The following is a 15,066-nucleotide window of genomic DNA, read 5'->3' on the forward strand; positions in this document are numbered from 1 at the left end:
TTTAAATTCATAGATGGCAATACGAAGAGACAAACCACCTTTAATTAATGTTATTGTGTAGATATGCCTGAGATCATAAGTACTGGGGGTTCACGGTGTCAGGGGCTGACCATGGCTCATGCCATGGACACTCTGATCATAGCTGCTGGGATCCAAAACATGAAATCTGGTCTGTTCTGTACAGCACATGCAGTGCCGTATGTGTTGGGGTGGTGGTGGAGCAAGTGCTAAGACCAGGAAGGATTCTGGTGCCCACCAGCAGAAGGTCTTCTTTGTCCTGCTTGCAGATACACTTTCATGACTTGCTAACATTTAACATTAAACTTGCTAACATTTTTATCATGGGAAGCTTTCCAGCAAACTTTTGCCTGGGGTGGAATTAGGTCATTATTGGAATTCCTCACCTCCCCTAGTGGCATCTGTAGGGTCTGGCTGTGAATAAAGGGCAAGTGTCTTGGTGAGGGAATCTCTGTGTCAAGTGTTGGGGTGCCTGGCCCCCCTGGAGCTTTCATGGGATCCAAGTGTGGGTGTATAGGCCCAAGATGCCAGAATCCTCCAGAAGAATGTAAGCTCAGCAGATGCTACACACACATTCCATTTGGGGGTGATGGGGGCATTTGAGGATCCTTCGAGGGATGGTGAGGATGACTGACACACGGAAGGGAGCTTTCTGGATAAGGCTTGGTGGAAATCAGCTCTCTGAGCAAGGCTGCACCCCTGAAGCCCTAAAAGCCTCTCAGCTTTCCGGTCCTGTGACTGACACACTGCTCAGCCTCTTGGAGTTCAGTTTCTTCTTTTCTAAAAACAGTGTCCTTGTCATAGGGCTGTTGTAAGGACCAAGAGTATTAATCTATGCAAAGTGGTGAGAACAGTGCCTGGCACATGGTTAGGGAATTTAAGAGTGCTGGTTACTGAAAAAATAAAATAAAATTAAAAAAAAAAAAAGAGTGCTAGTTAAAGAGAAATGCTATATAAAACAAGCATCCGTCTGTCAGAAGGGCTTTTGTCCTCCCTGCATTCATCCTCAACCTCAGGTCCAGCTGTTGGTGAGGAAGAGGGCCTGGATGGCCACAGTTTATAGCTCTTTCTGCAATTTCACTAGGGTGGCCTGGCTCTGGTTCAATTTGGCACCAGCCCACAGGGTAGATTCCTGCTAAGAGCCCCACTCATCTATACTAGGAGGCAGTGTCGGGGACGCTATATTCACTTGGACATGATCATGAAAAGAAATGCCATTTGTGCTGAAAAGATGGACTCTCTTCATGGGGTGGTGCCCAGCCATGACGGGTGTAAGGTTCTGGTCTCCCTATGTGTTGAAGTCTGGCCAATACTGAGAACTCCCTTTCCAAGGATGGAGCTGGTGATCTGAAATTCCATCCCTTTTGCTCACTTTCAAGGAGCAATGTGAGACTTAATTACATGGGAGGAATGTCCATCCCTGGCTGCCAGAGGCTGGGTGCCATTTCTGAAGGGGTGCATCTCAGCTCTCAGTGACTGCTATACAGAAAGTCATGCTGGATGAAGAGAGGTGACCTCTGCATTTTCTCCCACATAACTCGGAGTACCACTTCTGAGTACCTCTTGCAAACCCACATGCAAGTAACGAAAGAAACAAAACATGGTCAAGATCACTTTGAAACATTTTGAATGGCCTCAGGCTCTACTGATTTGGAAATGAGTGAATTGGACAGAAGGACTTAGAAGGGAGGTCCAAAGTGATGGTTAGAGGATCTCTGAACAGTGGCATTGAGGACAAAATCTCCAGTGGAAAAAAACAGGCAAAGATTTGTACAGAGTCTTCATCAAAGAAGATATTGGATGGCAAGTAAGCACATGAAAAGACACTCACCATCATGATTGATCAGGGATCACACAAATTAGAACCACAGTAAGGTACCCCCCACCACTCATCAGAATGGCTAATATTAGAACAAAAGGAAACCAGTAACACCTGGTGCTAAGGAAGATGAGGAGCATCTGCAACCTTACATAGTATGGGAAATACAAAGTGGTTTAGGTAAGCTGAAAACCTGCTAGTTTGTTCTTACTAATACACTCACCATACAACCCAGCAATCCCACTCCTTTGTAATCCATCTGAACGAAATGGAAGCATACATTCACACAAAGACCTGTGATGGATCTGTGCACTGTGTTACCACCTGCATTATACCAGCCAAGGGGAAGCAGGCACTGAGGCAGCTCATGACTCTGCCCAGGAGTCAGTTACCTGTTCTGTAAAAAGCTGTATATTTGGGGAAGAACTGATCATATTTTTAGCTCTGGAGAGAAGAAGAAAATGGGCAGGTGGTTCTTGATTACCCTAAGCCAATTGGATTACTCTAGTTCTTTTGCCATAGTGACTGGTTCAGGGATGCGTAGGTGACCCAAGATGGCCCACTCAGATTTTTGGTTGATCATGACAGGTAGGGGATGAGAGATAGGGTGGGTGGGGAGACATTCTCCTTCACTTCTGGTCAATGCATGTGAAACTACTATGGTCATCTTTTTCCTTGAAGGATAGCCTGAGGAAGGAGTCAGAGAAGGTTAGTGATAAGAGAATCACAGAAAGTTGGCTGGAGCCCTGAGCAAACCATGCCTGATGTCCATTTTCCTCTGTATTTTTCACAGACACTGATAAATTCCCTCCATTTAGAAAGCCAGTCAGAGGTGGGGATTTTTTGTTACTTGAAATTGAAAGCCTCTGAACTAGTCTACATGTGGGTCCAGGAATGGATTTGATTTAGAGAGATCATTTCAAAAATGTAGAATAAACCAGAGACAGGAGCCATAAGCCAAAGTCAAAGCTAAGGAAGAGATCTGGGATGAGGATGCAGAGGCCATTAGTATGGAGTAGTACAGAGGTGGGTGGGTGACTTTAATGGAACTTGGGGCCAGGAACGAGTATGTGTCAGGGAAAAGATCAGGTATGGAGCCCTGCCCGTACCCAGCCTTGAAGGGGCAGTGGGAATAGCCAGGGAAAAGAAATGACCAGGAAACTGTGAGGGCAGACAGCCCAATATAGGATTGGGGCATCAAGTGGGGACAGTTCACGCTGCCTGGGCCAACTGCCCAATGAGGTCTGTCTCTTGCCCAAGGCCAAGCTTGGTCCATGAATCTGAGCTGAGCTGAGCCTACAGATGGGGCTCCAGCAGGTACATCTGCTCTTCCAAGTTCAGCTGATCTCAAACTAGGGCTTGGGATCTGCCTTCAAGCAAGGTCTTCCCGAGGCAGGTGGCTGGCCAATGTCACTAGAAGAAATTATTATTTCACTAGAATGTGATAGATCCAGGGACTCCAGATAGACCAGGCCCTGGCCTTTGTTTCCTCTCCCACCACGAATTATCCTCTCCTACTTAAAAAGTAAAGCAACTTGCCCCTCAAGTATTCCAGGCATCACTCATTGTCCCTTGTGTACTTCCATCTCCTTTTCTAGGGAGAATGAAAGACCTCCAGGCCCTGTTTCCAAGCATGTGGGTTGGGTTTTTCAGTTTTATCTGTTTGGTCCCTCAGCCTCTCAGGGAATCTGGATGCTTCCCAGAATTGGGAACTTAACGTGGTTGGGTTAAGTCACATGTCGGATTTTGTCTGGAGAACGATAAGCTAGGAGCCAAGGTGAACAGAGTAAACTGGGGTGCTCTGTGGGCTTCTACTGTGTTTATTAGCTTGAATCCTCCAATCTGTTTAGTGGAGTGAAAGTCTGGTGGTAGATGATGCCACCTGATTATAAAAGAAGCTTCTAGTAGAGCACTGGTTGGGCTGAGCACTTTCAACACCCATCCCAGGGCACCACCATTTGTGGACCGGTCCCTTCTTTGCCTTGGCTCAGCTCCTACACTACCCACTTCTAGAGAACACAGAAACATGAACCATAATAATGCAATAACAACATCTGGGGAGTTTTAAGTCATAGGCTCCCCAGGAGGAAGGAGAATGGATTTTACAGTCAGTGATGTGGGCTCCAATCCAGGCTTCACCAGCTCAAGGTGGCCTCTCCTGCACCCAGATACCCTCTTCCTTGCTGTAAATGATGATAATACTGTCTTAAAACTCAGTAGGTAGGGCACCTGGGTGGCTCAGTTGGTTAAGTGACTGCTTTTAGCTCAGGCCTTGATCCTGGAGTGCCAGGATCGAGTCCCACACCGGGCTCCCTGCTTGGCAGAGAGTCTGCTTCTCCCACTGACCTCTCTCCTCTCATGCTCATTCTCTCTCTCATTCTCTCTCTCTCTCAAATAAATAAATAAATAAAATCTTAAAAAAAAACCTCAGTAGGTATATTTCTACAAACATTTATAAAGCACATTGTGGTGCCTACACACTGGGGAAGTTTAATAAATGAGAGTGGGGGTTGTTTACATATATAAAAAACAGACTGAAATTATATCTAAAAAATACATAATTTTATATGATATATAATATAATATATAATATTATACAATATATAATATAATATATATAATATTATCTAATTATATATATGTAATTCAATCTGGTTTTTCTTATTTTTTCCATTTCTCTGCTGAAATTCCGCAGCCATTCATTTATTTTTCCCATCTGTCCCTATTTAAGATAGATATTTCAAATTCTTTTCCGCTAATTCTTGTATCTGGATCATCTGTGGTTTGCTTCTGCTGCTGCTTTCCCTTGGTTATGAGTCCTGTTCCCGCCTCCTCACAGGTTTTGGATTTTATTATGAAGAAAATTGAGAACTGAAGAATAATACTGATCCTTCCGCCACACCCCCAACAAATGTCAAGTTCTGCTCTCATTCGCTGGCTAAAGCGAGGGAGTGATTATTCATGTTTCAGGAAGTGTTCATTTGACTGGGAGTGAATGGTGGGTCACCTGTGGTCAGCCCCACCTCACCCACCCAGCTTCTGTAGGAAGGGCTAGTCTCCTAGTTCCAAGGGTTGGATTTGGGATTCCTCGATTTTGGGGACTGGGAGGACATGAGAGATGGCACAGATGAAATGATCTCTTTCTACTTCTCGGTCCTGCCCTCACTTTTGTTTTTCCCAGGCAAGTTTGGGGAGGGGTGGAAAGGACTACTCTCCTCTGTTGAAAAAATTATTAGTGTATGTGATAGTCTTTCAGACACCAGGATCTCCCAGCTATCTCCAGCACCGCCAGTATCTCACCCGGCTTCATCTCTACCCTGCAAAGTTCTGGATCTTCACAGCCTTCTGCTCTGCCTGCAACCAGACCTGCCAGGTCTCAGCTCACTGACAGAGGGTTCCTCTCTCTGGAAGCTAGTTCATCAAGTCTCTCCTACCTCATCTCTTCTCTGATGGTCTCATATATGAGTATGATTTTTATATTCTCCAGATTGGTTTTTGGTGTCCCCATGGGAGCCAAGGTCTTCTGTGTCCTAACTGGAAGCAGTGAGTGCCTGGAATGGTAACTGTTATTTTTAGCACTAGAGGAAACTTCCTAAATGCAAGATGTCCTGGCCCTGAATTCTTAATAGCCAGCTTAGTTATGAAGCTTGTGTTTCATCCAGGAGAGGTGAAAATGAGACCACATAGGTGGCTTATTTTTAAAGGCTTAGTTGAGCTTCTAGCAAATGCTTTATGGGCTGCACTCCTGTCTTCCATTTCAAGTCCTTCCAAGGCCCAGCCTCTATGTCTTTTAGCTTGGAGGTTTTCTCCCGGTCAGTCCTGCCCATGTCCAGCAGGAGCAGTCCTTACCAACAATTGGTGGAGCCTGGTGGATACACACCCCAACTCCCTTTCCCTTGGGTTGGATACCTTAGAGACCTATAATCTAGATAGTCTCCCATTCCCCCAGAAGAAGTAAATCTCAGCTGCCCACAGCAGTAACTTCCTTACTAATAAGCACACTTTCCTTGGCTAGTTTCTCTTCCTGGCTTCACTGATTCCCTCCTTGGCATGTCCTGGGATCACTTTCCAGATCAACTACCTATCTAGGAATTGTTGCTTAGACTCTCCTGTGGAAACCCAACTGAAGACAGGTTTCAGTTCAGATGTGCAACCTCTGGGTGCTACTTTGGTTTGTGTAAAGGGGCCAACATGGATAGGGTGTCATTTGGAGAAAGGTGAAGTCAGCCAAGGTTAAATGCACCTTGCCAGGGATCATCAGGCCCATTTTGAGAATGCCAGGAGAGCTGATGCTGGAGCTCTTTAAACTGGAATATGAACATCTTAATCTGGAATGCACTTAAATGGTTTACTTTCTCTTTGCACTTATGTCTTTAAAGCCCAACATGTGCTGGATGGTGGACTTAAATTCATAAGTACATTGTTTCACAAAATTGGCATGAAGTTCTTGCCACACAATATGCAAAATACATTAGTATGTTGTACAGAGAGCTTGGTGTTCTCTCTCTTACTATTTTTTGTTTTTAAATAAAGCAAGCTTGTAGGACTACAGCCCTGTACATGTCTTGTGGGGATGCCAAGGACTGCTCTAAAAGCCACTTTCTAAGAAGCAATTTTCTTCTTGTCCCATAAAACTCCCCAAAGCACCTTAGGCGAACACCAGAGCACTGGGTATGTTTGCAAACTGCAAATACGGCAGACATTTAATTACATCGAATTCATCAGAACCCTAATTGAGACAGGAACTCAAAGCTTACTGCTTAATTACTTTGATTTCAGATGAGTAACAGGCTTGGTCATGAGCAGCCCTTCAGGCCAGAATACATTAGAAAGAGGCCTGCGGGCACTCTCAGGGAATTCTCCCAGCCAAATGAAAGTGTGGGGCCACATAAATAACTATGCTAAGTGAGACCCATGATTGGATTTATTAATCAGTTCAATTCCCAGTGTCCATCCCTTGCTGCAGTGTTCCACAGCATTGGCCCACCACCTGGGAATGCTTCTCCGGGTGGAAGGCAGGATTCATTTCTCACCCATTTTTCCTTTCCCTGTCCATGATGAGACAGCCTGGAGGCAAAGCCTGGTCTTCTGAGACCGCCCTTCTGTCTGCATCTTCTCATTTTGATTTTCATTTAGAAGAACTTCTTCCTGACCTTCCCTTCCTTCCTCACCTGGCACCCCGTGGATGTTCCACTAGTTAGGAGAGTCCACCAACTTCTTGGCCAAAGGATCACAGTGACTTGTGGTGGGATTCGGAGGTGAGGACCCCTAGGATCGTTACTCTTCTGAGAGCCGATGGTGGCATCTTCTATTGAGTATTTACCGGGTGGGCTGGCTGCTGCTTAATGCTGAACCTGTTCTGTTTCACCCGTATGGCGATGCTACGTGGTAGGTGGGCTTAGAGCCACCTGCTCCATAGATTTGAAAACAGGCTCAGAGGAGGGATAAAGTCACTCCACCAGGATTTCATGGCCAGCAAAGGGCAGAGACGGGATTCAAACCAGTCGGGATTCAAACCCAGGCCAGTTTGAGTCCCGGGACCCATGTTATTTCCTGAAACATAATTTTCCTCCCTCTGCAAAGACTTCTGGGATTCTACAAACTGCTGGAAGTAGAGAGGTGAATGGCCTTAGCCATCTCCAAGTGGGCAGAAGACAAGGAGAAACAGAAGGAAGTGCTGGCAACCAGAATCATCACACGGGCGACTTCGAACAACATCGGGATGGCTACTTCTCTCTTCTTGCAGGGACCTTCCAGGTTGAAGTTCAGGAAGCAATCTGCCTTTTAAGCTGGTGTTCTAACCAAGCCAGTGATTGACCACATTGCTAATAAATTATGAATACAAATGAACGCAAACCACTTCATATGTAATTAGTTGCCTGGCATTTACTGGGTACCTCCCAGTCATTTGTTTCATTTCTTTACTTGGCTTCTCCCCCTTTGGGCTCACCTTTCCATCATGCTGCAGGTACAAATGACTAATGCTCTAATGACAATGAGAATAATGGCCAGGCTAATAATCATACTGTTAATGGTGACAATGCTAATTAAGAGAGTGTGAACGGCAACAGCCTCTTCTGAGGATGTGACTATTCATCTCCGCAAGGCAACAAGAAGACGGCCGACAAGACGAGATCCACGCAAGCACAAATGGCACCAACGGCAAAGACAGAGACCTGTTTTTTGGTTTTTGAGTTTGGGGGGCACTAACTATAAGTCTAAAAAAAACCCATATTGTGGGTCCACACAATCTAAGACAAGAGATGATGGGTCAAAATGTTGAGAAAAAAGAAAATGTCAGTCTAGCAAGTTGGGCAGAACTCAACCACCACGTATGGACATGTCAGTGGGCTCTGGAGCGCATTCCTGGTGACATCGAGGTGTCCCTCTGCCTGTTACCCACAAGCAGTCAACCCATCAGGCAATCTGAACACATTGATGGGCATAAAATGATGGCAGTGAGAAATGGGCAGTGGAGAACTGCAACGGTGTTCCAGGTGCCTCCTGCAGACTCTCCAGTCTGTATTAGAGAGACAGGCAGGGTGGGTGCCCCTGGCCGGCTTACTGGACAGCACAGGGGCCCAGAAAAGGGTGTGGAAGAAGGTTCAAAGGCACTTTCTTTCGCCTTCAGGCCAGATAACCACCTCTAGCAGGACCCTGTGTCCTCACAGTGAGGGAATTGGTTAGGATTACCAGGCTCCTCAATAAAGCAGCGGGAGTGCCCTAAATGGGCTTCTAGAAGGTGCTTTTCCTAGAAGATATTCAAGCCCAGGTGTCTGGGCAGAGCTCAGGATCAACGCTCCCATGAGGGGATTAGGATGTCAGAGCTGGCAAACACATGGGTGCCTCAGCATTGCCTGAGGCCACCAGTGAGCCTTGCACTTAGGTGACTTCTGAGTGTCTTCCTAAGGTTTTCCAAAACAGACACCAAACCCCACGACAGTCTCTGGAAGTAGAACAGCCTCCAGAGACAAAACACAGGCATGCAAAACCCCTCAGGATCCCAGAGCCAAGCTAAAGTAACCACAAAAATAAATGGTTTGATGGCTATCCCAAAAAACCATCCTATGCTGTGATGGCAGCAAATGGTTTTTAGCAGAAAACGAAAATCCGTCATTTCCTCCCTCTCTCTCCCTCACTTCCTTTATCGCCAGTGAGGCAAAGCCATACCATAAATTGTTTTAGGTCATTCCAGTCCAGATCATGACATTCAAAATGAGCTGGACATCTTCAGATCCGTAGCCTGTACCTTCAGGCTGGTCAATTATTTATGTGGACCCAGGTGTTCTGTAAGCCATCAGCATGGAGACCAAACAATGGTGCCTGACAGTTTCCAGTCCCAGTGGGGCACCCTACTGGGGTGTGAGATCCCATGTCACTGCTGCCCGGGGCCACCGGCCCCCACCTCCACGCTGTCCCCTCTGACCCCATGCCACGTCCCACCGCCGGCCTCACCTGCCCAGCAAAGAGCCCGCAGACACCGATGATGCACAGGATATTAAATACCGCAGAGCCCACGATGGTCCCGACTCCCACGTCGCCCTTGGTGATGAAGACTCCTGAAACAGACCTGAGGTCAGCCTCGTTGTTGTGGCCAGTTATCCTCATGCAAGTGTGGGGAAGTGTTCACAAGTATTAGCTAGACCGTTCTCAGGGTCCACGGGAAAAGGCCGAGGATGGGAGAGAGTTTTAAAATCTGCACTGGGGCTATTGTTCCGTGGGGGCACTGGCACAGGAACTGGGGCACGCTTGTGCAAAGTCACTTAAGTAAAAGAATGACAGCAACCACAGTGGGGCGGGAAGATGGGTGTTCTGCTCCTTGGGGTCTCAAGAGTCTCATTTCCTATTCGCCAACCCACTGCAAGGCTGTCTGTCCCCATAGCCCTTGCCCTCAAGAGAGGGCAGGGCTGAGAGATGTTCCCAGGTCATCACCTACCTATGACGGATGTGAACAGCTCTGGGGCCGAACTGCCTGCTGCCATGAACGTGGCCCCAGCCACATCTTCACTGAGGTGCAGGCGCTACAGAGGAGCAAGGACAAAGCACAGGTGAGTTGGGACTCCCCTGAGAACAGAGGCGATCATGACTCCTGAGGTTCTGAGCTCCGGGCCTCCCAGAACCGTCCCCCTCCCACAGCTGGACCTTTATTGCACCATCCCCTGCTGGGACACAGCTCCCCTGGCTATCCTCCTCAGGGATAGAATGAGGGAGGGGCTCCAAAGCTCTGTGAGTTAAAGGTTCTTGACAAGATGTAGGAATCCCCAACCCAGGAGCCCCAGGTGATGTGCAGATAACAGGGGGTGGGGGGGATGGGCTAGTGTGAGGCATGGTGGGGGTCCACCTCCTTTCTAAAGGTATGCCACTCACTTCCACCATGTTGCCAAATAGCCTTACTTCTTAAGGGATGTCCAAATCCACATTTTTAGGCAAAACATTTTGATTTTTTCCCCCAGTAATTCTTTAGGTATGCCTAAGGGCATATTTAGGTATGCCTAAATGCCTATCACAGGCTAAATGAGGCTCCCGGTAATCAGTTTGCAAGTCTGGATTCTAGGAGGTTATAGCAGCTTTGGGGGTGGAGGGGTCACCCTCCTACTGTTCCTCACTAATGCAATTTTGAACCCCCTTTTGGGAGAATGGTGGGGAGCAGTGAGACTGAGACTGAGTGGAAAGGATGTGGAGCCATCCAATATGTTCTATACAATGAATCCTCCAAGTTACCCTGTCTGTAAATCCCAAATGTGATCTACAAGAAGATGAGACAAATATACAGGTATCTGAGGCAGGTTAGCATGTTTAGCCTTCCTGCATTCAGTCAGGACTCAGAACGTATGCTGCCCCCGCTCTCAGTAACTAGCGGGTTTCCTGCTGGGTCCCAGCCAGGAGAGGCTAGTCTTGAATGACACAATCCCTCTTCCCATTGCACGAGCAGCTGCACTTCCTTGCTCGGCCATGGAGGGGCAGCATGGCCTCGGTGTAGGCCCTTGGCTCCACAGACCAGCAATGGGCTGCTGTGGTAGCCCTAATGGAGCACTTAGATCTGGAGTCCGGGGAATCTCTCACTCTGGACTGAACAGCTCAACTTCACATGTGGTTCTGAGAAGACTCGAAGAGGTGCTGATATCTCCAGTTCAAAGGTGTGGTTGTGAGGGATGCAGGTGAGACCCAGGACAGGGAGTCCCTGAAGGTGACCTAACACAGAGCTCACATTCCTTGGTGGTCCATCAAGACTTGCCAGGAGCTGAGAGCCCAGGACTGCTGTGTCTGTTCCAGCTCGGGGTCCCTAATGGGCATGAGACATAGAGTCCACACCCTGAGCTCATCTCCAGTTCCTCTTTCTCTCCTTCAAACCCTGAGGTCTGCTTCTTCTCCCATGTTTCCTTACCTCCCTTCCTCTCTCATCCCTAATTCACCTGGGCTCTGGTAACATCTTGCTGGATACTCTGAATCACCAGCTCGGGGAGGGAGAGGGTCTTCCTGCCTCTGGACACCTCTATCTACAAGAGCATAGTTGTCAAGAGCCTTCTTAGCTCCCTCCTGAGCGCTGGTAACCCTGATGTCCCAGCCTCGCCTTCCCCAGAGGCGGATTCCAGTCCTGGGTTCTCCTCCCTTGGTCCCAGAGCTCAGACTCTTCTCAGCACAAATATCTTTCCTTGAAATGTGTTGTCTTGAAATGTGAAAAATGCCTCCAAGGGCTGCTCCCACCCTGTCCCTGCACAAGCCCTTCCCTAACCATCCCCGCCCCCCATCCAGCTCTCCCTCCCTTTTCTTCTCTCTCTACTTTTCAACTTCCCAGAACTTCATCCAACCCCGTGTGCCTCACCCTGGAGACTGGCTATGTGTCCTATGGCCCATAGATGTCAAGGAACCACGCTCTGTCTCGTCCCATTTCCTCCCCAAGGGGGTGTGCTCACAGGTGCTACGGATTTTCCCTATGGAGCAGAATACCTCCAGACAAGACTACATACATGTCTAGAGCAGGGTCATAAATTGGCTATAAAAAAAAAGTTGTGTGGGAAAGAGAGGAGTTTGTTTTGCATAATGAATAGAACACCAAGTGGTGGTATTTCCAAGATCACAAATGATCCCAGTTATGGGTGCCTCAGCACCTCCTCTGCTGCCCTATAAGGTGACCCTGCGCTCAGGTGACATTGCTTGGGACAAAAGGCTCCCATATGTGCCCACTATCCATCTCAGAGGCCACCTCATTGTTCTCCTTCTCCCTCCACCCAATAAAGGAACCTCCTCCTGAGGCCCCTCCAGGACTCCTGAAGCCCGGTTCTCTCCCATCCATCCATCCATCCATCCATCCATTCATTTTTAAAGTGCAAAAACCAAGCAGATTTCCAGGATGTAGAAGAAACCTGTTTAAGTGAGTGATCTCTGAGTGAGGTTTGTAGACCAAGAGCCCCAGCATCATCTGGACACTTCACAGCAATGCAACTTGGGTCCTCTGCTGTCCTCCAATGACTCAGACAATTGGGGGTTGGGTGAAGGGGAGGGAAAGGGAAGGATGACCAAGTCTGAGAACGACATGAGGAACATGAGTCCCAGATGGGAGGCGTGTCTGGGAGAGAGGCTTTTGGAAAACAGGATTCTGAATTAAAAATAAAATAAAGTGGAAAGCTTCCAGATAAAGGAAACTACATTTCAAAACAGACGGAGATGAAAGAGGCGAGAGAATGAAAGTGTTCTAAATACTCTGAATATTTTCTGATGAAAGGGCTGTCATTTGGTCTTCAACCTGGCATTCCTGGGCTGAGTGAGAACAGAGTCCCTTTCCTGTTCTCTGTGGTCAGTTCTTTGATCATCTTCCTTCTTGGGCCTCTGCTTAGAGCGTTTCTGCACGTGTACAGAGGGGCAGGGTGGTAGAGGTGTGTGGCTGAAGACCTCCTGCTCTGTGAGGACCCCACGAGGGAGGTCACAGATGCAGAAGGAAACAAAGGAGGGGAAGATGAGGAACACAAAGGGAGAAAGCAGGATTTAAAAGAGGAAAAGAGAACAGGGAAGTAGGACACAAAGAGCATCACGAATTGCTGAATGGAGCAGGGAGAGCTGGCCATAGGGGTGAAAGTCCAACTATGGGTCGGTACCCTGACATTCTAAAGGGACCAATGGAGCTTTTGTGCTAATTTTGATGGTCACTCAGAAGGATGCTGATGGCCGGTGCTCCTGCCCAGGTGGCATGGAGGGCTCCCCAGGTCCTCAGTGAAGGGGACTAGGGCAGTATAGTTGCATCACCTGCCCAGACATGCTGAGAATATAAGGCACGTACCTCACAAATCTTTTCCAAGGAGGGGACAAAGAAGTCGTCACACACAATGGCCAGTGCGTAGAACATGTACATGGCCTGGAAGAGAAGAAAGAAGGTGTTGAAGTCAGAGCCAAGGCAGAGCCATAGGGTGAGGGCCTGTCTACCCTCTGCTTCAATAACACCCTCCAACATCATGGATGCAACATGGTAAAGTACAAAGACTGCATTGCCTGGGAGGCCCTCTGCGTTCTCACCCGTCATCTCTGACCTCAACATCTACCACTCTCCCCTTGTCCACCAAACAGACTATAGATGCCTGCCTCAGGGACTTTGCACCTACTGTTCCCTCTGCTCAAATCATGCTTCCTTCAGATGACCTTGGCTTACTCCATCAGGTCCTTTGAGTCCCTGGTTCAATGTCAACTTAAGCAAGGGTCCTTGGACTCTCCTCCCTCCCATTTCTCTCTACTCACCTTATCCTGACTTGTTTTCCTTGACATATTAATTTGTACATTCTCCATCTTCCTCACTAGAAGTCCAAGAGGAGGTGAACTTCATCTGTCTTATTTATCCCCAGCTCTGGGCACAGTGCATATTAGGTGCTCAATAAATATGTATGCAATGAAGGAATAAATTAACAAACATTTCAACTGAGGCTGTTCACTGTGCTGTTCCCTGCAGGACAGACTCTACAATCTTTCTTCTTGTCAGCTCTGACTAGGAAAAACCCTGAAGTCTATGGTTTGGCCATAACTTACCTCTCTACCTGTTTAACTCAGGTTTCTTCTCTAATTAGTAAAATCTTATTTGGATTCCATTGTTGGTTGACCAGCTAGCATCTGTCTTCCACTCCATCCTAATGGGACCCCAGTTTCATCCCAATATCCACCATATCCCCTGGGAAGGTGACCCCACCCTTTCCTCCAGGAGTAGATACTGACTGGGCAATAGAGTATAGTGTTTCCCACTGATGGCTGGTGGTTCAAGGGTGGACACATGATCTGGACTGGTCCAATGACATGGCAGGAAATGTCTTAGAGTTCTTGCCAGTGGGTGCCATTTCCCAACCTGTGGCACTGGTTACAGACAAGGAAGCTATGAGTCCTGACTGCTCCTAGCAGCCATGTTGAGGGAAATGGGATATAAGATGAAGCTGACTCTGAGTAACTTAATGGCATCACTAAGCCATTGAGCATATCAGGCTGGAGTATGCCTGCCTCTGGATTTCGTAACAGGGCATTCAGCAGACCAGTCTGATTTGGAGTTTTCCTGTTACGTGACACCAAAAACATTAAATGGGTATAGCGTCTCATCCTTTAAGGTCAGCATCCTCTGCAGTGACATCGCTTTCATGTTTTCATCTCTCAACATCTTTTCCTTTTGAGAACTGCTCCACCAGACAGATCTTACTCACACACTCTCAGCCTCTCTCTGCACAGGGTGCAGGCACAAGACCCAGGCTAGCCGCCAGGACATCCCATTCTGTGTCATACAGTGGTGGTGGGCAAAAGGTCTGCAAGGGGCCAAGGAGAGATTGACAGAGAAACTGGGAGAGAGGGGCTCTCTCCTTATGAGATATAAATACCACTCAAGTCGGTAGCTGCTGGAGGCAGTTGGTGTGTAGAGAGAGCTTGTCCAAGAATGCAGTTCATGTAGTAAGAAGACCATCAAAGAGATGTGACAGACATATCCACACACAGATACACACATACAGACATACACATTCAAAAAGACAGACAGACAGACACACACACACACACACACACACACACACAGGTGCTCAACGACACCTCATGAACTCTGGACCCAGCTCAGGCTGAAACCAAAGTCAACCTTCCAATTTCATGAGCCGATAATAGGCCTTTTACACTTAAGATGAGTTGAATGGAGTTTCTGTCAATCACAGGTGTCCTTCATGAAGCCTTCTGTAGCAACCCAAGCATGAAATTATCTTTCTGGCCTCTGACTCTTGGTT

General features: G+C 47.6%; 1 protein-coding gene across 1 annotated transcript in view; it reads right to left on the reverse strand.

Moving 5' to 3' along the window:
- Nucleotides 1-15,066, reverse strand: part of SLC24A3 (solute carrier family 24 member 3) — a 483,820-nt gene that overhangs the window by 120,307 nt on the left and 348,447 nt on the right. The window contains exons 4-6 of the mRNA XM_059406468.1: nucleotides 13,113-13,187; nucleotides 9,774-9,858; nucleotides 9,293-9,396 (exon numbers count right to left, since the gene is read on the reverse strand). Coding sequence (XP_059262451.1) covers nucleotides 9,293-9,396; nucleotides 9,774-9,858; nucleotides 13,113-13,187 — 264 coding nt within the window. The remainder of the gene's footprint in view (nucleotides 1-9,292; nucleotides 9,397-9,773; nucleotides 9,859-13,112; nucleotides 13,188-15,066) is intronic.

Source organism: Mustela nigripes, chromosome 7, assembly GCF_022355385.1.
Source record: "Mustela nigripes isolate SB6536 chromosome 7, MUSNIG.SB6536, whole genome shotgun sequence".
Taxonomy (NCBI): Eukaryota; Metazoa; Chordata; class Mammalia; order Carnivora; family Mustelidae; genus Mustela; species Mustela nigripes.